Consider the following 25,936-nt stretch of genomic DNA (forward strand, 5'->3'; position numbering starts at 1 on the left):
TGGGGGCTCGTCTGGGATTCCCAAGACCATCGAGGGACCCCCGATCCGAAGAGTCTGACTGACCGCGGTATGTGTGTGTCGTTGTATGTTCTGTTCAGTGTGAGCTCGTTTCTGGAATCTGTAATTGCCTGAGGGGTCTAGGCGGACGCGCCGTGAACGACCACAGGCAGGGGAGAGTTGGAAGAAGTTCCGCTCCCCAGGAGGGATGGATATGCCCCTCACCCCAGGAGGGATGGATATGCCCCTCACGAGGGATGGATATGCCCCTCGCGGATTTGAGACGAGGCAGGTCGCTCCTGCCGGTTTGGCGTAAGGCCAACGTCTAGTTGCTTCCATGGATTTGGAAGCCTGTATTTTCGGGCCCTGTTTAGTGTTCTGTGTTTGTACTGGACGGATGTTATGGGATGGACTCAGACTGCTCCTTTGGGTATTGTGATTGATCATTTCAAGGAGATTGGGGGAGGCTTTAGAGCTCCCTCAGGAGTTGGGAAGTTGTTAGGAATTGAATGGATTGTTTAAAGTCTGAATGAATGTCTGGTGAAAGTGTGGGAGTGTGGAGGGAGGGGAATTGCCCTCCCCCCTCCTTTGTGTGGTGGTCGGGTGGCCGCCTGAGTGAGGGTCTGTGGAAACAGGTCACCCCCTCCCCAAGTAAATGCGTCTGGGACTTCTGTGCACGTGTTAGGAGAAAAGCTGGCTTAAAACTAATGTGCGCACCGTCCGTTTTCGGATAGGGTTTTGGGCTAGCGTATTTAATTTGCTACCTAAGATTTTAAAAAGTTCTGCAATATAATGTTGGCCGTCTATCTTTTAGGGGTTTTGGTTTGCTCTTCCCTTGTTTATTGTGAGAATGAGGAAATCATCTTTTCTGTCAGAGAACAGTTTAGACCGCCACAATGTTGAGCTGCCTGACTTGGCAGCCGCCATGTTGGCCGCATGGCATGCCGTGCCCCTGGGGGCCGCCATCTTGGAACAGTAAAGGCCCCTCCCTCTGACTTAGTCAATCACAAAAGGAATGTCTGCTCACTGAGGCAGGATGGGATTTCAGGGGTGGAGTTTTAAGGCGGAGTTTTACTAAGGAAATACAGATGGGGCAGAAAGTGTGCCTGCCTCCCAGATTTATTTAATACTAAATTAGCAATCATGGTCTTAATATAATTTTCATGTAAGTGTGGAAGTCTGTGGGGAAAAAAAAGGCACACGCTTGCCCCAAGAGCACTTGCTCTCTGTCAGAGGTGGAATCGGCCCACCTAACTAGTAAACATCTCTGTCTGTTTGTTTGCTGGGAACTTTGATTTGCTATGTGATATTCAGTGCTGGGTTGGGATTTTGGAATTCTGGGGTAGATTTAAAAGGTATTTGTGGCTTTTCTAGTCTGATTGGGACATTTAAGGGTGGGGCTCACAGTTCCTCAGGGCAGAGATTCCATGGGTCCTTCCCCCTGCCTGTGCTGAATTAAATAATACAGGCCAGTGTCATTTAGCTTGCTGGTTAAAGGAAAACAATGGGCCTTAGAATCTGTAAAGGTGGGCAGGAATGAAGCTGGTCAAATGTACTGCAAGGGTTTGGTACCTGTTGCTGCTAGCAAAGGAGGGGCTGATACCCACTTCTAACACACTCCCTTGAAAGAGGCCTGGTTGCTGCTCTGCCACAAAGGGAACTGATAGAAAGGCCAAAAAAAAAGCAGAGCGCTGTAGCTGATAAACAGCGTTACCTAGAAGCCATCAGGACTTTGAAGTTCTCCAAGAGAGGAGGAATCTGTCTGACTCGGAGACTGGCGAGGACTGGGTGGCTTTTCTTTAACAATCTCTTTCCTTGAGAGGGCTCCAGAGGGCGCACGAGGACATTTGGCCGCGCCTCCGCGCCATCTATGAGACCAGCCCAACCCCAACTCCTCATCAGCACAGACCAGGAGATTGGGTCCACGTCAGAAGGCACCACCAGGAGACCCTAGAGCCACGTTGGAAGGGTCCCTACATTGTGGTGCTGACGACCCCCACCGCTCTCAAGGTAGACAGCGTCGCGACCTGGGTCCATCCGGAAAGACTTCATCACCAAATGGAGCATCGATCGAGATCAACGCAACCCGCTCAAGCTCAAGCTACGGCGTGCTCGACCTGCCTGATGCCGGTAACATGACTTGGGATCACTCCTGTCACCAGGAGCCCCCACAATACTGTGTAATAATGCCTGCATCTTCATGGACATGGATCCAAAGAGACAAGGACAATTTATAGGATCACATGTTTAGTAGCAGAAGATTTGGCTGCCTGAAGCGGCCATGATGCCAATATTATGTTTCATTGTATTGATATGTTATATTAACCTTTGATTCTTTTGCAGGTTTGAATGTATGTTGGCTCTCCTGGAAGGGAGCTGTGTGGGGTGACCCCCAAAAGTAAAGGGTGCCTAGCTGCCAAGAGGGCAGGTGCCCAGCTGGGCAGGGAAGGGTGCCCATCAGGTTTTGGTCTCTGTTGAGAAACAGCTAACAGTTGGCAGCCTGTAATACTGTCTTGCAGGCCTGAGTCACCATGCCATGTCAGGGGTAGTAAAGCTGGAAAAAGCCTGTTTAGAATAGAAGGTCTGAGGCATGGTTATGCATAGAAAGAAGGTTTTATGCCAACAGTTACTGTTTTGTTTTAAATCCATGAAAAGGAATTAGCAAGGAAAGTCAGAAAATCTTAGAGTAGATCAGTATGTTTTTCTCCTTATGTAATTCCTCCAAAATCTGGCAATGCTAAATAAGTACGTTTCTTTGCATAGATCCAATGAGACTGATTCATAATAGTGGTTTTATTAACGGAAAACTTTGGAGTATCATGTTTTAAAGAGCCCTGTCTGAACTCTAAAGACTTGAAGCCACTAAGAATGCCACAAAGAAAGCCTGGTATCCTGCTTGGGAGCCCTGAAGATGGCTGGCGCTGGAGCGTCAGGCTGATGCCCTACCATCACTGGCGGTTGGTAAGAGTAGAAGGGGAGCAGTAAAGATGCCTCTGCATCCCTGAAGAACCCCACACACTCTGGGCCGCAACAAGTAGGAGGGCTACTGAGATGGGCCTTAAAGCCTGGAGCGTGGGCTCAGGTGGAGTTGCTACAGGTGAGGGATTCACCTAACTCAGCAGATACTGCAGGCAGGCTTGATGGCAGCTGGATGGCTTGGCTTCCTGGCCCTACGGGGCACATTAAGATTCAACCATGAAATTCCAGCAAAGGTAGTCAGTTACCATTCTTGTTGTGTGTATGCAAACATCAGGACAGTAGATAAATTAATCTTGATTTGGCTTTTTGATAGCCATGGAGGAATTTTAAGAAGAAAAATCCTGTTTCAATAGAAGTTGTTAAATCTAAAATGGTTTCTTTCCCTTCCACCGGGCCATTTGTTAAGCTTATAGGGATAGTTCAGTTGATAGTTCTGTGTGCCCAGTATGGGCCTCTAGCAATGGTGGAATAGAAATGCAGTCCGTCTCATGATTGAGCCGGAAGTTCCAAGACAAGGGGGGAATGAAAGGGCGAGGAGTACGCCCTCCACCTTGCCCTAGGGTAAGGGCTATGCCCTTCATCTTAACTTGGCCATGTGCTCAGCAAGCTTCTTCCCGGAAGATAGTCAAGGGAAGTGCACGCCATCACTATGACCACATCCTGTGTACTCACGCCTGGCCAATCAGCAGGGCCCACAGTCCTTTCTCCTCCCCTTACCCCAAACCCCTATAAAACCTCTCTCCACACAGAGTTCTCTCTCTCGGCCACTGGAGCTTACCGTTGCATCGGTGAGTGTGGCAGGGGAGCCAAACCTAGGTTTGAAATGAATGACTCTTTGCTTTTGCATCGGACTCGCTGGCTCCCTGTGGGTTCTTGGGAATCATGAAATCTGGGCACAACAATATGCAGCATGGTCTTAGGCGACCCCTGTGAAAGGGTCGTTCGACCGCCAAAGGGATCGTGACCCACAGGTTGAGAGCCGCTGCCATAGAGCTACCTATTATTAAATACGTGATTGCTTGCGCCATTGGCCTAGCTTTGGGAGCCCACCTATATGTCTGCCTCCTGAAATGAGACATGACTGTTTAACTGACCTGATTATACTCAAGACTGAGACTAATTTAGTGTCATATGGGACAATCAACTCAATTTCTGAAATGTGAAACTTCTCAGGAGGTTGAGGGTAGTTACCCCTTCAAGAGGACTGGAAAAGAGAATTACTCTGGCGTTTCAAATGGACAGGCTTGCTTAAGGCAAAGACAAACCTAATGAAGTTATAGGCCTGGGGTGTGACTACCCACTGTGACCTGCCCCGTTAGGAATTTATGATCAGATCACCCTTTGAGGTTACTGTAGTCACTGAGCTTATCAAATGTTATAATGTTATGGTCATAAGGAAATCCCTCTAATGCGTGAAATGATTATTGTGTGAAATGTTTACTGTGTGGAGACCCCAAGTCTGTAACTTCCAACATGTTATAAACATGGTGAACGCCCCACTATCTTGATGTAAACGCCCTAAGCCCTTAAAGTGTAAAGGCCCTGCTCCTAGCGTAACCGTCTGGCCCACACTGCTAAGACACAAGTTGTTTGCTGCTGGCTATATAAGCGCCGGACCTTCCTGCCTGATAAGAGGAGGACTCCACCTCGATCCGGGAGACGAGCCTCTGACTGACTGCTCTGCTGTGCGAGCCTGAACCAACCGCCGGCCGCCTGTTTCCGTCTTCGTCGTCTGTCTTTCGGTGTGCTTGGCTGGGTGGCCTTTGCCGGAGCCTAGGACCCACTAGGAATAGGTAAGTAAACCTTGTGTGATTGCATACTAATTCTGTCTTGTGTGTTCATGTGTTCCGGTTCTGCTCAATTGTTAGACAGTGAAGTACCAGGGGATAGGCCGTTATTGCTGACCCCTATTCACCTGCGTATGTCCCACTAAATCTAGGCAGATAATTAATTAATTGGGACATCAGATTTACTACATACACCATTTTTTGTTCACAGTATGTATGTATTAAATTTGGTTATTTTCTTTTGTTAGTCTATCTTCTATAGATTTGATTATTAGATCAGGAGAAGGAAAAAAAAACAAACTTGAGGATAGGGGCAAGTTTCTTCCTTCCCATAGTGGCATATGAAGTCTTGTGTCTTCTGTGATGGGTGGCAGCTAAATCTGGGTGCTTCCCCTTTAAGAAGATGCAAGCCTCATCCCCTTCCTACAAGCCACCTTTTCCCAGCGCCCCACCCAATCAGGTGGTGGTTCAGTAGATTGGGAAGGGCTCCCCGGGCCAGGCTGGAGCAAGAGAGAAACTACATTACCCAGAAGTCTGGGCGAGGTGAGGCTCCGACTACAGGGTATTCGGGACCTTGAAAGGGGCTGCGGGATAGTTGGGTGGGACTTCCGGCGCCACCGGCAAGTTGGCTCTTCCAGCCTAGGGGTATGTGCACTCTGCTCTCCAGGCTCTTCGGTACGTTGCAGAGAAGCACCGAAAGGAGAGGACAGCCACTCCGGCGCTAGCAGGACCTGGAGGAGGCTTCGGCGAGCCCACGGGACCACCTCTGCCGTCGCCTCTCTTGGCTGTGCTCCGCACACGGACTTCCTTGTTGGTGCTAGTTCACATGGACCTGGCGCAGGTAAGTGCAGGGTGGCCCGGTCCCTGCCCACTCCTTCATTGTTGGCGCCCTGACGTGCATTAAATGCAGGAGTCCTCGCCTTCCCCTCGCTGCCGTTTGGTCTGGGTATCCCGGCATGGGGTCACGCACAGCCCATGGTGTGGACTCCAGGATGGGGTTTACATGGAGAGATTCTCATTTCTGGCAATCACCGGTTTGCCACGTGGAAGGAAGAAGTGTAGCTTCTCAGACTCTCCACGGTAGGCGCGACTCACGTGGACCTTCCCGCTGGGTGGGACGTAGGCTGCTGAATGCAGAGACCTCAGTGTGGATTCTGGGTGGCACCCATTCCAGGGTGTGACCTGCCTGAGCCACTCGTTATCCTTGGCCTATCTTATCTCAGGTATAAAGTGGGAATGTTTACAGTTGTTCCCTCTTGGTTTCGGGAACTGGAAAGTGCACCTCTGTTATGTGTATCTGTCTCCCAGCACTGCCCAGGGAGCATCATTCTGTACCCATTTGCCTGAGAGGTGCCCGTGTTAATCTTAGGGCCTGATCTCAAGAAGAATCTGGCCCTTGGGCCTTCCTGGGCTCTGGCCTTACACATAACTGATGAGTGGAGTAGGAGGTGGGTAGCCTGGAGGGAAAGGCGGGTGGAGAAAACGCGTTTGGAACTGCTGCTTCTCTGCTAGTGCAAGGAAGATCATAGATCAGGCTGAGAGCTAGGGAAGCCCCCAAACTCACCTTTTGCAGTTGCCATCTTGTCAGTGCAGTTGACTTGCCTGATTCACAGTAGTGAATCAGTTTACCTTTTAAGACATTCACATTTGAAAAGAAAATCCATTACATATTCAGTGTGGATGAAAAGGGGCATTGTAATATATCTAACTAAAAGTGACCTCACAGGGTGATCTGATCATAAATTCCTAATTAGGTAGTCATACCCCAGGCATATACTTTCTTTAGTAAAAAGGTTTATCTTTGCCTTAAATAAGCAAGGTCCATTGTTCAATTCTCTTTTCCAGACCTCTTAGAGGGATAACTACCCTCAAGGGATAGTTAATCTTCTTAAGATCCTGTACCTTGCTTTCTCCCACCTTCAGTTAATTTTTAAACTTTTTTTTTTTTTTTTTTACTAAGATAACTAGAGGCCCAGTGCACAAAAATTTGTGCATTCGGAGGGGTCCCTCAACCCGACCTGTGCCCTCTCCCAGTCTGGGACCCCTCAGGGGATGTCCACCTGCTGATTTAGGCCCACTCCCTGGGGTATCAGGCCTAAGCTGGTAGTCAGACATCTCTCTGGCAGCCCGGGAGCCCTTGGGGGATGTCCACTTGCCAGCGGGGAGCAGGCCTAAACTGCAGTCGGACATCCTTAGTGCTGCTGAGGAGGAGGGAGAGGTTCCCGCTACCACCGCTGTGCTGGCAGCCATCAGCCTGGCTTGTAGCTGAGGAGAGCTCCCCCTGTGGGAGTGCACTGACCACCAGGGGGCATCTCCTGCATTGAGCATCTGCCCCCTGGTGGTCAGTGTGTGTCATAGTGACCAGTCATTCCCAGAGGTTCTGCTGTTAGGGTCAATTTGCATATTACCCTTTTATTATATAGGACTAGAGGCCCGGTGCACAAAAATTTGTGCACTCGGAGGGGGGGGTCCCTCAGCCCGCCCTGCGCCCATTCACAGTCCAGGACCCCTTGGGGGATGTCCACCTGTCGACTTAGGCCCACTCCCCGGGGGATCAGGCCTAAGCTTGCAGTCAAGACATCCTTCTGGCAGCCAGGGATCCCTCAGGGGATGTCCAACTAAAGGCTTAGGCCCTCAAGGGATCAGGTCTAAACCGTTAGTTGGACATTCTAGTGCTGCCATGGAGGTGGGAGAGGCTCCTGCCACCACCACTGCGCTGGCCAGCCATGAGCCAGCTTCTGGCTGAGTGGCACTCCCCATATGGAAGTGCACCGACCACCAGGTGGCAGCTCCTGCATTGAGCATCTGCCCCCTGGTGGCCAGTGCGCATCATAGCAACCGGTCATTCTGCCGTTCAGTCAATGTGCATATTAGCCTTTTATTATTATTATACTAGAGGCCCGGTGCACAAAAATTTGTGCACTCGGGGGGGAGGGGGGTCCTTCAGCCCGGCCTGTGCCCTCTCGCAGTCTGGGACCCGTCGGGAGATAACGACCTGCTGGCTTAGGCCTGCTCCCGGGTGGCAGAGGGCAGGCCTAATCCCTAGGTGCAGTCCCTGGTCCGGCTCAGAGCAGGGCCAATTGGGGAGTTGGGGCGCCGCCCCCTGTCATGCACAGAGCAGGGCGATCGGGAGGTTGTGATGCCACCCTCAGTCACGCTCAGGGTAGGGCCGATTGGGGGGTTGGGGCACCGTCCCTTGTCACACTCAAGGCAGGGTCGATGGGGAGGTTGCGGCGCCACCCCATCATGCACAGAGCAGGGCCATTCAGGGAGTTGGGGCACTGCCCCCTGTCACGCACAGAGCAGGGCGATCAGGGGGTTTGGGGTCTGCCCCCTGTCACGCTGATCCCGGTGCCGGGAGGCCTCATGGCTCCGCTGATCCCGGTGCTGGAAGGCATATTACCCTTTTAGTATATAGGGTAGAGGCCTGGTGAATGGGTGGGGGCCGGCTGGTTTGCCCTGAAGGGTGTCCTGGATCAGGGTGGGGGTCCCCACTGGGGTGCCTGGCCAGCCTGGGTGAGGGGATGATGGCTGTTTGCAGCTGGTCACACACCCTTCAGTGTGGGGGTCCCCACTGGGATGCCTGGCCAGTCTGGGCTGAGGGCTGTTTTCAGGCTGGGGGTGACTGAAGCTCCCAACCGCTCCTTTTTTTCTTTCTTTTTTTTTTTTTATTCTGGGCCAGCTTTAGCTTTGAGGCTCCAGCTCTTAGGCCTCCGCTGCTGAAAGTACGTTTCTGGCCTTTGCTTACAATGTTGCGATCCTGCTGGCTGAAGTCCGGTGGACTAAAGCAGGTTTCTGGGGTTTTGTTTAGCTTCTATATTTGTTACATAGTTGCTTAGAGTTGCAGCTCAGAGGCCTGCAGTGGCAGGCGGGGAACGTTGGAGTCCTCCGTCACTGAAGCAGGCAAGCCTCATGTTAGTTTCAAGCTGCCTGGCTGCCGGCCGCCATCTTGGCTGGCAGTTAATTTGCATATCGCCCTGATTAGCCAATGGGAAGGATAGCGGTCGTACGCTAATTACCATGTTTCTCTTTTATTAGATAGGATAGGATGTCCCCATCTCCCCCCTTTTGCCCCCTCTACCCAGCTCTTGCTCCCCACTTCTCTCTGGCCATCACCATACTGTTGTCTGTGTCCATGAGTTGTGCACATATTTTCTTTGGCTAATCCCTTCTTTAAATTCACTTCTTTAAATTTTTATTTTCAGATAAGTGCTTATAACTGCACTATTATATATTTCCTATTATGTCATTTATTTATTTTTTTAATATATTTTATTGATTTTTTTACAGAGAAGGAGAGAGAGGGATAGAGAGTTAGAAACATCAATGAGAGAGAAACATCGACCAGCTGCCTCCTGCACACCTCCTACTGGGGATGTGCCAGCAACCAAGGTACATACCCTTGACCAGAATCAAACCTGGGACCCTTCAGTCTGCAGGCCGATGCTCTATCCACTGAGCCAAACTGGTTTGGCTATTATGTCATTTACAATTAAGATATTTTTTAATTGAACCCTTGTAAATTTTAGCACAATTTAATAAATTATGCTAGAAGCAATTAGGAGATTTTTCATGTAATGCAGATACATTTCAATTAATATTTTATTAATTTTTAACTTTTTAATATTTTAATTTGAAATAATCTCATACATGTTAAAAAAAACTATAAAATACTACAGCATATTATATGTACCCTTCACCCAATTTCTTAGGTGTTAATAATTTAAACATTATACAACTAACAAAATTTGGAATATATTTTTCTTATAATCTCTTTAATGTTACTGAATCCATTTACTTTGTTTTTGTTAATCTTCACCCAAAAATATTTTTCCATTGAATTTTAGAGAGAGTGAAGGGAAAGGGAGAGACACAATGATTGGTTGCCTCCTGCACATGCTTTGATAGGGACTGGGGATCAAGCCAGCAACTGAGGTACATGCCCTTGACTGGAATTGAACCTGGGACCCTTCAGTCCAAGGGGTAATGCTCTATCCACTGAGCAAAACAGGCTGCAGCTTAATTCATTTACTTTTAATCTATATGTGTCTTTATATTTAAAGTGGGTTTTGTTTTTGATTCACCCTCATAATCTGTTTTGGCTTCTGGGGCTTCTGGGTCCAGCCTGCCTTGCCGACCCCCCCATCAGGTCCCAGGTGGCAAGGCGGGGCCGGCTCCTGGGGCTTTTGGAGCAAGGCGGGGCCGGGCTTGCCCTGGATGGCAGGGCTGGTGGCTCACGCTGTCCCGCCCTGCCTGCAGTATGCAAATTAGCTGCCATCTTTGTGGTGGCTAATTTGCATATCGTGCTGATTAGCCATTGGGAAGCATAGAGAAGGTATGGTCAATTACCATGTTTGTCTATTATTAGATAGGATAGAGGCCTGGTGCATGGGTGGGAGCTGGCTAGTTTGCCCTGAAGGGTGTCCCAGATCAGGGTAGGTGTCCCACTGGGGTGCCTGGCTAGCCTGGATGAGGGGCTGATGGCTGTTTGCAGGCTGGCCAAGCCCCCCAGCAGGGACCCTTACCCCATGGAGGTGTGGCCAGCCTGGGTGAGGGGCTGAGGGCCGTTTTCAGGCTGCCCACAGCCCCTTCAGGGTGGGGGAGTCCCGCTGGGGTGCCTGGCCAGTCTGGGTGAGGTATCTTCTGTAATTGAAACTTTGTAGCCTTGAGCGGAGCCGAGGGCCTGGCCAGGGCAGGCGGGAAGCTTGGCTTCCTCCATCACCGGGGGCAACCCAAGCCTCCTGCTCGCTCCAGCTGCGTAGCCACCACCATCTTAGCTGGGTTAATTTGCATACTCGCTCCTGATTGGCTGGTGGGTGTGGCTTGAGCATCACGGAGGGATGATTAATTTGCATGTTTCTCTTTTATTATATAAGATTTGTTTTATTTACCCTATTTTTCCAAAATGTAAATTACACTGTTGGAGTAAATTAGGCAAACTCCTTTTTTAAAAAATATATACTTTTTAGCCTTAGCCAGTTTGGCTCAGTTGATAGAGTGTTGGCTTGTGGATTGAAGGGTCCCAGGTTCAATTCTAGTTAAGAGCACACGCCCAGGGTTGCGGGCTTGATCCCAGTAGGGGGCATGCAGAAGGCAGCTGATCAATGATTTTCTCTCATTATTGATGTTTCTATCTCTCCCTCTCCCTTCCTTGCTGAAATCAATAAAAATATATTTATATATATATATATATATATATATATATATATACACACACACATATATATATACTTTTTATTGTTGATAGTATTATAGATATTTCCCCTTTTCTCTCCCTTTACTCCCATCCTCCCAGCCCCTACCCACCCTCCTCATGGCTTCACTACTCTATTGCCTGTGTCTATGGGCTATGCCTATCTATATATATAAAAGCCTAAGGACCGAACAACTGAACAACCTAAAGACCAGTCAACTAGTTGCTATGACCCGTACTGACCAGTAGCTGCCCCCTGGTGGTCAGTGTGCTCCCACAGTGGAAGTGCCCCTCAGCTGACCGATGGGTGCCAGACACAGGGCTCACGGCTGGTGAGCGCTGCTGTGGCGGTGCGAGCCTTTCCCAATGGGAACTGACTGCAGCAGGATCGGGATGAGCGGGAGCGGCAGGCAGGAGCAGCAGGTGGCATTGGACTGCCAGTTTTGGCCAGATCCCCACAGGCCACGCCGAGGGACCTCACCAGTGCATGGATTCATGCACTGGGCCTCTAGTAAGCATATAAGTTCTTTGGTTTATCTCTTCTCATCTCCGTAACCCCACAGGGAGGTATGTCAGTTTGTTCCATGCCTCCATGCTTTGGGTCTTACTTTGTTGTCGATTCATTCTGTTCATTAGATTCCACAAATAAGTGAGGTCATGTAATATTTGTCTTTCTCAGATTGGCTTATTTCAATTACCATAATATTTTCCAGTTCCATCCATGCTGTCCCAAAGGGTAAGAGGTCCCCTTTTTTATACCTGAATAGTATTCCATAGCATAGATGTGCCACAGCTTTTTTATCCACTCATCTACTGATGGGCACTTGGGCTGTTTCCAAATCTTAGCTACTGTAAATAACACTGTTATGAACATAGGAATGCATTCATTCTTTCTGATTGGTTTTTTTGGGTATTTCTCCAAAGGGGACATACAGATAGCCAAGAGACATATGAAAAAATGCTCAGAGTCACTAATCATCAGAGAAATGCAAATTAAAACCACAGTGAGATATCACCTCACACATGTTAGAATGGCTATCATCAAAAAATCAACAGACAACAAATGCTGGCGAGGATATGGAAAAAAGGGAACACTAGTTCACTGCTGGTGGGAATGCAGACTGGTGCAGCCACTATGGAAAACAGTATGGAGTTTCCTCAAAAAATTAAAAATGGAACTTCCGTTTGACCCAGCGATCCCACTTCTGAGAATATATCCTAAAAAATCCAAAACACCAATTAGAAGGAATATAAGCTCCCTCCTTAATTCCAAATGTGTATAAAAACTGCATCCAGAAAACATTTGAGATCTTGCTTTCCAGCAATTGTCATCAGTTTTGGCTCAAATAAAGTCTTACAAAAATTCTCTACAGGTTTGGATGTTTCTTATATAAACATCAGTAATGATGGTGTACCAGGGCTGTGTCTTTATTTATTTATTTATTTATTTATTTATTTATTTTTGTTTTATTGCTTGGGGCTGTGTCTTTAGATGTAAACACACAACAGGTCCTGTATTGCTCTCTGGCATGGCACCATCTTTACTTTTGTCATAACCTCATTACTGTCAAGACTTGTATTTATTTGTCCTCCACATGATTCCCTTTCTTACTTCATTTCATGCTCCCTCCAATGTCCCCTCCTTGGCGAGGCCTTCCCCACTGACCCCATTTAAGTCATCTCAATTTGTTACCCTCATCCTGTTTTGTCTGTAGAATCCTTAGGGCCATTCCAAATAGTATTTTGCATTCCTTCTCCTCAGACCTGGAACAGTGCAGGCCCTGTAATCAGTGCTCCATAAGTGGTTGATGAGTGAGTGACTCCTCTCTGCACGCTTCGACTAGCCTGCAAGGCCCTACTACATCCACCTCTGTCCCTTCCCCTTCAGTTCTCTCCTTCCCTTCCTCCTTGCTCATTGCTCTCCAGCTAAGCGATCTTGAACATTCCAAGCTCTTTCCCATTTCCAGGCTTTTGCCCATGCAATTTCCTCAGCCTGGAAAACTGCCTCCAGATCGCTGCAGGGCTGCCTCTTTACCTTCTTCCCAGCTCTGTCCAGTGTCACCTCTTAGATGGGTCTTTCCCTGGCTTTTCTGCTAGTTCTAGGTATCCCCATTCCCACTTGCCCATCTCCTGAAATCTTTGTGCACAGAATCTGGTACAGTTACAAAAGCAGAGATGGGGTTTAGTTGATTTTTCACCCCAGAGTATTCTGGGAGCAAAGAGAAAAAATAACTAAAACAAGCGAAGCAGCTGGCCTTCATTTAGCACTTGATCTGTGCTGAAGTGGAGTACCCTACCTCAGAGTTAGGTTCGTTTATCATCCCTGCTTTATAGGAGAGGAACTTCAGACCGGCCAAAGGTCACAGAGCTAAATAGCCGAAAGTCAACACACTGTACACTGACCATCAGAACGTGCATTCTCCTTTTTTTAAAAAAAAATATATATATATTTTTATTCATTTCATAGAGGAAGGGAAAGGAAGAGAAAGATAGAATCATCAATGATGAGAGAGAATCACTGATCGGCCGCCTCCTGCACGCCCCGCACTGGGGACCCAGGCATGTGCCCCTGACCAGAATAGAACCTAGGACCCTTCAGTATACAAGCCAATGCTCTATTCACTGAGCCAAGCCAGCCAGGGTGGAATGTGCATTCTTTTTTTATTCTTTTATTTATTTATTTATTTTCGGGATGTGCATTTTTTTTTTTTAAGTATATTCTGTTGATCTTTTACAGAGAGGAAGGGAGAGAGACAGTCAGAAACATCGATGAGAGAGAAACATCGATCAGCTGCCTCCACACCCCCCACTGGTGATGTGCCCGTAACCCAGGTACATGCCCTTGACCGGAATTGAACCTGGGACCTCTCAGTCCGCAGGCCGACGCTCTAGCCACTGAGCCAAACCAGTTTCGGCCGGAATGTGCATTCTTAATCACCTTTCCACCCACAGTGCACTGGGGGCCTAGAGATTACAACTAATGAAAACTTTGCAAGGCAGGAAGTGTCCCTTTGGCATGTGAACTTGGGAACAAGGGGGCATGGCGGACCTTCCCGCCAGATGGAAGTGTATGTACAGGGGCAGGGAATGTCTCTGAGATGTGCCTCAGGAGGGTGAGGTTGTGTGTGTTTTACAGATGTTCAAATTCTATCTGTGTTCCTGGGACATGTGACTCCAGGTGACTTGCTAGAGCTGCCTGAGCCTCATTGACTGCTGTGGAGATGACAATGGTGTTTGCATCATAGCTGTGGGTGGAGTAATGAAAGTAGGAAAAACGCATAGAGCACTGACATGTGCTAGGCACTGCAGTTTGCCTTGTGAACATTTTTTCTTTAATTCTCACAACCACCTCGTGAGGTGGGAACTGTTACTGTGTTGATGCAGAAATTGAGGCTCAGGAAAATAAGTTTAACTTCCCCCAGATTGCAGATCAGGCAAGAATCATTCCCAGTAGACTATATTCAAAATCGGAATCTAGCTCCAGGGCGGGAATGTGTAATTGCTAGAATATGGCATGTGAAGCCCCACCTGGCGCAGGAATGTGGTAAGGACCAGCGAGGCTCTACTGCTGCTGCTTTTGTCATGATGGTGCTTTGATCATTGTCATGTCCTCCCTGCTCCTCTTCATTCTCAAAGTGCTTGCTGTCTATGCCTCTCGGGCCGTTCGGCCTTGCCACTGTCCTGTGTTTGGTGAATGGTTCCAGCGTAGAAAGCTTTTGTCTCTAACACAGTCAGTGTTATTTGGTCCACAGCAGTGTCTGAGTCCTTGGGACCTGGGACAGAGTGAGGTTCCTAGGAAGTGCTCGATGATACTGGCCTTGGGGCTTGTTATGCAAAGAGCTGAGGTCTGAGTCCTGCTTGCCAATTTCAAGGAAATTACTCAGAGGACTGGCTGTGAAAGACATGAATTTATGAGGACTTAGTGCATATTGGGGGTGGCCTGTCGGTGAAGACTCCGCCACACACACAGGCTTTGGTAGTACAGGGTTACCTAGAGTCAGAAAATAGAGTCACAAATTGTGCATGCAGGGTGGACGGGCTCGTGAGCAAGCTGTGTGATTAAAACACCAGCTGTTTACAGTCCAGGCTCACATCCGGCACAGGCTCTTTTTGGCCATTCTGTGACCGAGGAGCTGCCAGGCTTCCGGGGTCCCACAGTCCACTTACAGAGGGCCTTCATTGTATTCCCACAGGGTGGAGGGGGAGTTGGAGCTTGGGAAGGGGCTCATGTGCTCACATACCACTCAGGGCTCTATGGTCCTTTACAAACGACTGGGCATGAGGCTCTAATCTTATCTGACTGGCCCTGGGCCAACGAAGCTACCTCTGTTTGACTTTTCAGACATCAGTTACCTTCAAGGATGTGGCAGTGATCTTTACCCAGGACGAGTGGGAGCAGCTGGACCTTGCCCAGAGGACCCTATACAGGGAAGTGATGCTGGAAATCTGTAGGCTCCTGGTCTCTCTGGGTAAGGCCTCACTGCTCCTTTCTGTGGGGACCTACAGCCTTCTTCATTCCACCTTGTGTTCAGATTTCCACAAGACTACCTCTCTCCCGCCCGCAGCCCCAGTGTGTGTTGGTTTCATGTTCTCCTGTCTGTCTCCCTGTATCTTCTACAGGAAATTTTGGGCAAGAAATGTAGTTCTCTTCTGAATGGCTCAGATACCAAAGGAGAAGGATTTGTAGGAGGAAACATGGGTTTCTTTAACATCCAAGGGCAAGATGTGCAGTCCGGCATCATGAGAGTTAAAGCCAGAAAGTGAAGGAATCTGATTAGGCCTTGCCCCGGAGACTTCTGTTCCTCACGTCTCTTTGTGGGTCTCAGCAGATTGGCTTTTTCTGCCACGGGGAGTTGGTAGCTAGAAATGGCCACTCCTGTCCTTGCTCTAAGAAGCCCCCAATTCCTTGTCTCTACTTCTCTCTGTATATACTTTTTTTCATTCTCTCTCTTCCTTTCCACTTGGCCGTCTCTGCACAGAGGTCCCGAGCCCACACTTCCCTTTACCTCTCAACCTGGACTTCAGCACAGGCTGGCTTAGACTGTCCCTTCTCCAGGTTCCCGTGAGGTGGAAGCTGAGTAGCCAAACCTGATTGGTTCACAGCCCAGTCAGGAGGACCCATGAGTAATAGGATGTTGTTCAGAAATGAGTGAACCAGACAGCACACCCGGAGGTGTGAGTCCTACTGGTTATTGTTCTAAACAACAGTTCATTTTAAAGGCTTCTTTGGCCCTGACCAGTTGCTCAGTGGTTAGAGCATCAGCCCTCAGACTGAAGGGTCTCGGGTTCGATTCCTGGTCAAGGGCACGTACCTTGGTTGCAGGCTCAATCCGTGGCCTACATCAGGGCATGTTCGGGAGACAACCAATCGATGTGTCACTCTCACATCGATGTTTCTCTCTCTCCCCTTACCTCCTCCCTCCCTTCCAATCTTTCAAAAAATCAAAAGAAAAATATCCTCAGGTGAGAATTTAAAAAAAAATGCTTAAAAGACTTCTTTGACCCCTGATGCCTACCTGTTTATCCCTTGTGTCCAGAAGTCTGGGCCATGATTCTCTCTTGGCATGGGAGATCGTTTTAGGGGGTACAAACACAACAAATGGCATGGATGAGCAATCGGAGAAAGCCATTCCCTTTTTTTTCTTTTTTTCTCCCTGCTTGCTGATGGTTTTGGGGCAGGGGTGGGGAACCTTTTTTTTGCCAGGGGCCATTTTTATGATATTTATAACATCATTCAAGGACCATACACAATTATCAACTTAAAATTTAGCCTGTTCTAGGGAGTGAGAGTGGCCGGGGAGGGGTCGGTGGGAGAAAAAGGAGACATATATAATACTTTAAACAATAAAAAAAAAATTTTTTTTTAACTAGCCTGCAATATTTGGTCAAACATTTAATTAAAATTTAATGCCTTAGCAGGGCCAGACCAAATGATTTTGCGGGCCTTATTATGGGCCAGACTCCCCCCATCCCCCCTTCCCGGTTAAGGGAGAAAGTATTTATTTTTTGCTAAGTCTTTTTTTGTTTGTTTTCTATTTTAGAGAAAGAGGAACAGAGAGAGAGAGAGACACCAGTTTGTTGTTCCACTTTCTTATTCATTCATTGGTTGATTCTTGTATGTGCCCTGACCAGGGAGCGAACCCACAACCTTGGAGTAGGGGGACAATGCTCTAACCACCTGAGCTACCCGGCCAGGGCCGAGCTGAGTCTTTCTAAATGCCCCTTGCCTATTGGTAATTTCCCTCTTCAACAGAGGAGACAGCCTCAGACTCACAGCCCTGAGCAAGCAGTGTGAGTTCACTGAGACTTAATAGTGCTGTTTTGGCCCTAACTGGTTTGGCTCAGTGGATAGAGTGTTGGCCTGCGGACTGAAGGGTCCCAGGTTCGATTCTGGTCAAGGGCACATGCCATCGCCAGTGGGGGGTGTGCAGGAGGCAGCCAATCAATGATTCTCTCTCATCATTGATGTTTCTATCTCTCCCTCACCCTTCCTCTCTTAAATCAATAAAATATTTTTTTAAATAGTACTATTTTGATTTTCTTATAGTAACTTTCCATTTGTGGTGAATGAAACTAGTTTTTCAATTTCTCAAATTGACACAGGATTCCCTTTTTAAAGGCAGGTATTAAGATAAAATTAAAGTGGGCCAGTGTAAAGAAAAGCAGTCAGTAGCAGTGGCCATGCTGTTCTTTTGAGCACTGGTGCACGTGGGTCCTGTGACTACATCGGAACAATTTTGGGGATTCTCTAGGATGGAGGTCAAGGGAGGCGGATCGGCATAGAGGACGCACCACCTTATTCGGTGTTTAGGACCCAGTGACGGCGTTCTTGGCGTTGGTTCCCGGTTGCAGATCAGCTTAGACAAGAGCAGCCTCACTCCAAGGTCTTCTCTGTCGTGAAGTCCCAGACAGCACTGAGGCATTTCTTTTGTCTTTGCTAAAATATGTGTATCTTACTTCTTTCTCCACAAACAGGATACCCAGTCCCCAAATCAGAGCTTGTCCACCTATCGGAGCACAGGCAGGAGCTATGGATTGTGAAGAGAAGCCTCTCCCGAAGTGCCTGTGCAGGTGGGTGGCCGAGATGTAGACAGTGGGTGTTGTGGCAGCCTAACTGTTGCCTCTGGAACTCCGTGGGAAGCTCCTTGTTGCGGCCTCCTTGGGTGCCTGGGTGTCTTGGTGTCCTTCTGTCCTCCCTCCTCAACACATTCTTTACTGCCGCCAGATGAAGAACCTCGTCTGTCAGGTAAGAGTGAGGCTCTGGCTCCAATTCCTTGGCCTCATTTAGCTACGTCAGGCTCAGTTAATGCTCACTGCAGTAACAGATAACCTCCAACATGTCAGTGGCTCAACACATGAAAAATATTTTTCTCAATCATAACAGGGTCCATGTGGGTCAGCCTGGGAGTTCATTCACACAGTTGTTCAGAGACCATGTGCCCTTTGTCATCCATATGTGGCTTCATGGTCACCCTGGCATCATTCTGCTGCAAAGGGCTCATGAGAGGAAGGTAGAGTCCAGCTGCACATACGCATCACTTCACCTCGCATTCTGTTTGAGGACTCAGCGGTTGGCCCTCCCTCTGGATGTAGCAGGGAGGTAGGATTCAGCTGTGTGCCCAAGGAGAAGGCACATGGGTTTGGTTTACTCTGCCTACTCTTGAAAAAAGTAGAAATAATTTCAAACTCATTGGGCTGTTTGAAGGTATAATCGTGAATGCATGAAAAATGCTTAGCACCATGCCTAAGGTGTAGTTAGGAGCTCAAAAAAAGTCAGCTGTTAGGATCTTTCATGTGATGATATCAATCACAAAGCATAGTATCTCACATGTCATTCTGGACTCAGAAGAAAAAGAGCCTATCTTACTATATCTGTCTGTAATCTGTTCCCACCCTTCTGCATCCATTCTTCCATCCTCCTGTTTGTCAGGCAGAAGCAATCCCTGGCTCCATTGGCTTCCTGCCCCTCTTTTACTGTAAAACCTCAAGGTGACATTTGAATCTGTCTGTCCTACATCTCAGCTGCTGAAGGCAGTTGGAGTCATCGAGTGTGTTGATTGGCAGCACTGCAGAGCCATGGTCTCGCCTCTCTCCTGCTCAGCCTGCCAGTGAGTGTCTCTCACCAGCCCCTCCTCAGCCCAGCTGAGTCCCTTCCAAACACTTATTTTTCAATTATATTCCACATGTTCCATCAGATTCTTCATGCCTAGAAGGAAATCACGATCTTGCCCACTCCTCCTTCCTCTACTTGCACTGGATGACCTGTCACTCAGACAGTCGAGAAGGGGGAAACAACCTTGGCCAAACCCATAGCACTCTGCCTCCGTCCAGCCCAGCATCCAGCCATCCTCATCTTGCTTATTTTGTTTTTCACATCAAGTGAATCCACTACCTCCATGAGCTCCACCACTAACATCCTAGTCTAAGCCCTCATCACCTACTGCCAGTGTGATGCCCACACCTGCTCTTTGTTTCTGATCAGCCGTCTCCTATACCAGCTCTCCCACCCACTCAACCATTGATCCAAACTGACCAATCCCTGAGCCACTGATGTCTCAGCATACAACCCACTTCATGTCCTGCTCTTGCTCCTCCACTGACAGATCCATCTGTCTGTCTCATACCTGTAGCTCCCTTTCTCTATGGAAGAGATCTTGCCCCCTGCCATGCCCACTTCCTGTGCCAGAGACTAACTCACATCTCCTGCCTTTCCTGGGACCTCACTTCTTCACTTATTTTCTGTTTCTTTCTTTTTTCTTTTTTTTTTCAGTGAGGAAGCAGGAGGGAGAGAGAGAAACATCAATGAGAGAGAATCATTGATCAGCTGCCTCCTTCATGCTCCACACTGGGGATCGTGCCTGCAACCCAGGCATGTGCCCAGACCAGGAATCAAACCCTGACCTGATTCATAGGTTGATGCTCAAACATTGAGCAACACTGGCCAGGCTCTTTTCTATTTTTATCTACCTCTATTCAACATAACAAAACAAAAACCCACGCTCAGGGTGCTTGCTTGGGGAAAATAAAACACACAAAACAGTCCTGGCTCCATGGCAGTTTCTAAACGTTGACTAATACATTTGTACAACCAAACTCTTAGAGTTGTCTTATTCTTGGAAAAGTTGCCTACACTTGACTTCCTTAGCCCCACTACTCTTATTTCTTCTAGTTTTTTACCTGCATCCAGCAATACGCACATATCTTAGAGCTCACTGATGGATTTTTACCTAGATACGAGCCCGAACAGCCCCCACCCAGGGCAGACACGCACAGTGCTTCCAGCAAGTCAGGGGGCTCTGCTGCTCCGTCCTGGAAAGGTCACCTTATCTAGATTGTCACCATAGGTTCATTGTGACTGCTCTAGAATTATTGTAAATGGAACCCGACTATATATTCTAGTATGTCTCTGAGATTCATTCTTGAGGTTGCATATAGTTGAACTCTGTTCTTAATAACCTCGTTCTTTGACATGATTCATTCTAGCCTTCCTTCTTTGCTTATTTGCAACTTCTTTCTGTGACCATGAAAACCTGGCTTCCATTATCTACCATTTATTAACTTATTTTTTCAATTCCATTATACTTGTGAAGTAGTCTCCCTGGGAAACAGATTACTAACTAGAGTATAATATTTACATACATATTTTGAATCCGTGATTGGGAATTCACGTTTGCAGAGATGATTTCATTTATATGTGCATTTTCCACTGGGTGGGTGGTGGGTACCCCTAAATCTCCCCATCCCCATGTTCAAGGGTCAACTGTAGTTATTTTTGTCTTTAGCCTTACAGTGTACTGTCAAAACACCATTTTCCAAAAGTACTTGTTTTTCCCCCACCTCCTTCACTGAGGTAATGCCATACACACCTTTACAATTCACTCAAGTTAATTTGTCACAGTCTGCATTCCATTCTGGAATCCCCTGACATCCTGGGGTGTTATTGTTGTTGTTAATTTGAACACATTCATATTCACTCACTGTGATGTACAGTTCTTTGGGTTTTGAAAAATGCATAGAGGCATGTACTGTCCAGCCCAGTAAAATACAATATAGTTTCGTTATATACAAATGACCCTTGGCATCTCCTATATAGTCAACCACTCTCCCCTTCCTCATTCACTGGCATATAGTCTGTGTTGTCTCCATAGTTTTCCTCTTTTCAAATGTTATGTGAATGGAATCTGTAACACTTTTGAATCTGGCTTTTTCACTTGCAAAATGCATTTATTTATTTATTTTTGGGGAAAAATTTATTTTTATTTATTTTTTATTTTTGTCTAAAGTTTTACATATGTCTCCCTTTTCCCCAATTGACCCCCCCTCTCTCCCCAGCCATTCCCACCCAATGGAGACAGACACAGGCGGTGGGGGCTTGCAAAGTGCATTTAATATTCACCCACATCATTGAGTGAATCCACAGTTCATTCTTTTTTGTTTCCAAATAGTATCACAGTATATGGGTATGTACTAGTTTGTTTATCCATTCACAGTCCTGTCTGCTGTAATAATTCACATACAAGTTTTTGTGTAAACATAAGGTTTCAGTTCATTTAGGAATTGGATTGCTTGAACTTTTTAGGAACTTGACAAATTGCCTTCCAAAATGGCTATAGCATTTGGCATTCCCACCAGTAATGAGTGAGAATTCCTCATTCCATATCTTTACCAGCATTTGGTATTGCCAGGGTTTTTGGTTTTTATGTGTGTGTGTTTTTTTAATGTTAGCCATTTCTAACATATGTAGAGATAACTCATTGTGGTTCTAATTTTTTTCTCTAATGACAAGTGATTGACAATGACATGCTCACTTTTTATCCATATATTTTCTTTTGTGAATTATCTGTTCAGATCTTCTGCTCATTTTGTTGTTGTTATTATTTTCTTATATTGAGCTCTAAGTATTCTCTATTCTTGATATGAGTCCTTTATTGTGATTTGCAAATATTTTATTTCAATCTGTGGCTTGTATTTTCATTCATTTATTTTTTTAAAAATATATTTTTTATTGATTTCAGAGAGGATGGGAGAGGGAGAGAGAGATAGAAACATCCATGATGAGAAAGAATCTTCAATCGGCTACCTCCTGCCCGCCCCCTGCTGGGATCGTGCCCGCAACCTGGGCATATGCCCTTGACCAGAATCAAACCTGGGACCCTTCAGTCCACAGGCTGATGCACTACCCACTGAGCCAAATTAGCCAGGGATGTATTTTCATTCTTTTAACAATAGAGCAAACATTTTTAATTTTGGTAAAGCTCAATTTACTACTAAAGCTGAATTTTTCCTTTCAACAATTGTGCTTTTCTTTTTTTTTTTTTAAATATATATATATATATAATTTTTTTTTTAATATATTTTATTGATTTTTTACAGAGAGGAAGGGAGAGGGATAGAGAGTTAGAAACATCGATGAGAGAGAAACATCGATCAGCTGCCTCCTGCACATCCCCTACTGGGGAAGTGCCCGCAACCCAGGTACATGCCCTTGACCAGAATCGAACCTGGGACCCTTCAGTCCGCAGGCCGATGCTCTATCCACTGAGCCAAACCAGTTATGGCTAAAAAAATATATTTTATTGATATTTTACAGAGAGGAAGGGAGAGGGATAGAGAGTTAGAAACATCGATGAGAGAGAAACATCGATCAGCTGCCTCCTGCACATCTCCTACTGGGGATGGGCCCGCAACCCAGGTACATGCCCTTGACCGGAATCGAATCTGGGACCCTTCAGTCCACATGCCGACGCTCTAGCCACTGAGCCAAACCGGTTTCGGCTGTGTTTTTCTTTTCATATCAAAGTATTCATTGCCAAACACTGGTCTCACAGATTTTCTCCTTTGTGTTTCTTTAAAAATTTTATGTTTTTATATTTAAGTCTATGATCCATTTTGTGTTATCTTTTCTATGAGATGTGAGGTGTGTGTCAAGGTATATTTTTTACCCCGTGTGAACATCCAGAGCCATTTGTTGAAAAGACTATCTCCCTATTGAACTGACTATGCATCTTTCAAAAAGGAGTTTACTATGTTTGAGGGTAATATTTCTAGGCTCTTTGTTCCGTTTCACTGATCTATGTGTGTATTTACTTTTGCCAACACCACAGTTTTGATTACTATAACTTCATAGTTGGTTTTAAATTGGGTAAGGTATATTCTCTGACTTTGTTCTTTTTCTGAATTATTTTGTCAATGCGATAGCCTTTGCCTTTTCACATACATTTTATATATCTTCAAAAGGAACTTGATGAAATTTTTATTGGGATTGTGTTTAATCTAAAGAATTAGGGAGAGTTGATATCTTTTTAAAAATTTTTTTTTCTTTGTTCTGTAATCCCAGTAAGATTCTAAAATATATATTTTTTTATTGATTTCAGAGAAGAATGGAGAAGTAGAAAGATATAGAAACATCAATAATGAGAGAGAATCATTGATTGGCCACCTCCTTTACGCTCCCTACTGGGGATTGAGCCCACCACCCAGCCATGTGCCCTGATCAGGAATCAAACTAGGTCGACACTCAACAACTGAGCATGTACTGCATACTCCAACCCATGACCATAGAATATCTTTCCATTTATTTAGATACTAGTGACCTGTCGCGCGAAATCGCGCGAGACCCAGGATCACTCCACCCCCACTCCCCATGCCATGGAACTGCCCTGAGTCCTGGAGTCCTGCCCCACATGGCCGGCACACCACGGGACGGCCCCAAGTCCTGGAGTGCCACCCCAATGCCCCGCCTCTGGGCCGCGGGCAGCAGCTGCCAGGCCCAGCCCCCGTGGCATGCACACGGGGCTGCGGAAACCCTGGCAGAAGCTGCGCAAAGCGGCCACCAGGACCCCCACATCCCCACGGGGATGCAGGGACCCCGGCAGAAGCTGCATGGAGCAGCCACTGACCCCGCCCCTGCTGGCCCACCTCCACTGTGCACATCGCCATTTTGTGATGGCATGAGGGTCAATTTGCATATTACCTCTTTATTATATGGGATGCTCTGATTTTTTTCACCAACATTTTGTAGTTCTCAGCATATAAATTCTGCACATATGATTACATTTATACTTAGTCTTTTTTAAAATCATGACTGGATGTTGAGTTTTACTTACTGATTTTTCTGTCTGCTGATGTGATCATATAGTTTTCCTTTTTAGTCTTTTTTTAAAGAATCCAGAACCCAGAGTTTTTTGTTTGTTTTTTCAGAGAAAAGGGAGAGAGAGGAAGTGAAAAAGAGAAGGAGAGAGAAACATCTATCAGTTGCCTCCCACACACTCCCAACCCAGGATCAAACTCCCCAACCCGAGTTTGTACCCTGACCGGGAATCAAAACAGCTACCTTTTGGTGTTCGCCTGGATGCTTAAACCAACTGACCCACACCAGCCAGGGCCCTAAGTCTTTTAATAGGGTCAGTTACATGGATTTATTTTTAAATGGTGAACCAGCCTTTTATTCCTGCATGGACTTTCCATTCTTTTTTACATTTGGGATTCAGTTTGTTAATATATCATTCTGTATTTTTGTGTCTATGATCTTGAGAAATGTTAGTTTATAATTTTAATAATATCTGGTTTTGGTTTTAGTATTAAGGTAATGATGACCTCATAAAATGAGATGGGGAGTATTTCATCCTCTTTTTTTCTGGAAGAGCTTATATAGAATTGGTATTAGATATTTGTTATAATTTCTTCCTTAAATGTTTTGTAGAATTTAGCAGTAAATCATCTGGCCCTATAATTGTGTCCCTTTACTCTCCCACATAAGATCTAGAATTATCTTTTTGAGTTCTCTGAAAAACGCTGTTGTGAATTTATCTAGGGCTTATGGAATTAATAGATTCACTGAGGAAGAATGAACACTTATATTGTTAACATTTCCATTCTCATAATGCCTCTAATTAAGTGTTTAAAATGTTCACTATCCAGATTATGTCTTTTTTTAATCTTTATTTTTGAAAGTATTACATATGTCCCCCATTCTCCTCCATTGACCTCTTCGAGCTGTTTTGTGTCTTTTAACTTGCCTGTTTCTCTGGCACAGCTGACTCCACCTGTCCCCTCAGATTGTGCTCACTTCTGCCTTGGAAACCTTGTCAGGGGATAGCAGTGACTGTGCTCACTGGCACCCAAGTCAGAGTCCTGGGCATCTGCCTGCCCTCTGCCTCTGTCTGTCTCTAGCTCCATACCACCAACAGCCTCTCATGTGCTGAGCTTCCCTAGACATCCATGTCTCACTCAGAACGGACTTTGTACATTCTTTCTCCTTCACAGCACCCCTTCCACTTCCTCTGTCAGGTGGTTTCTGCCTCTCTATTAGGAAACAGCTGGCACACCTCCTGGGAAACCCCTTGTGATCTCTTTCCCTCTCCCATCTGGAAGGAAATTGGTGCCTCTGCTTGTGCTGTCCTAGCACCACGATGAGATGCTCCCTCTCAGAGCCAACCTACTGTATGTGATGTCATCCTTATACTGTCCACTCTCCTTGACTCTGGAATGTAAGGAGGGTTCAACCACCAGATCCTCTGTTCTGTGCCCAAGCACCCCCTCTTGAGTTTCCCTTTTTTATTTTTTTTAATTAAATCTTTATTGTTCAGATTATTACATTTGTTCCTCTTTTTTCCCCCCATAACTCCCCTCCACCCAGTTCCCACCCCACCCTCCACCCTCACTCCCCACCCACTGTCCTCATCCATAGGTGCACGATTTTTGTCCAGTCTCTTCCCGCATCCCCCACACCCCTTTCCCCATCAAGAATAGTCAGTCCATTCCCTTTCTATGCCCATGATTCTATTATATTCACCAGTTCATTCTGTTCATCAGATTATTCACTTGCTTTTTCAGATTCACTTGTTGATAGATGTGTATTTGCTGTTCGAAATTTGTATCTTTACCTTTTTCTTCTTCTTCCTCTTCTTAAAGGATACCTTTCAGCATTTCATATAATACTGGTTTGGTGGTGATGAACTCCTTTAGCTTTTTCTTATCT

The 25,936-nt window shown here is 46.5% G+C and overlaps 1 protein-coding gene across 1 annotated transcript in view; it reads left to right on the top strand.

The window, feature by feature from the left end:
* The first annotated feature begins 3,839 nt into the window (after positions 1-3,839).
* The window catches only part of ZNF599 (zinc finger protein 599), a 45,925-nt gene continuing 23,828 nt past the window's right edge, over positions 3,840-25,936 (top strand). Inside the window, 4 exon segments of the mRNA XM_036346795.1 lie at positions 3,840-4,769; positions 5,431-5,604; positions 15,299-15,425; positions 17,932-18,027. Coding sequence (XP_036202688.1) covers positions 5,590-5,604; positions 15,299-15,425; positions 17,932-18,027 — 238 coding nt within the window. The 5' untranslated portion in view covers positions 3,840-4,769; positions 5,431-5,589.

The sequence above is a fragment of the Myotis myotis genome, unplaced genomic scaffold, assembly GCF_014108235.1.
Source record: "Myotis myotis isolate mMyoMyo1 unplaced genomic scaffold, mMyoMyo1.p scaffold_m19_p_19, whole genome shotgun sequence".
In the NCBI taxonomy this organism is placed as follows: domain Eukaryota; kingdom Metazoa; phylum Chordata; class Mammalia; order Chiroptera; family Vespertilionidae; genus Myotis; species Myotis myotis.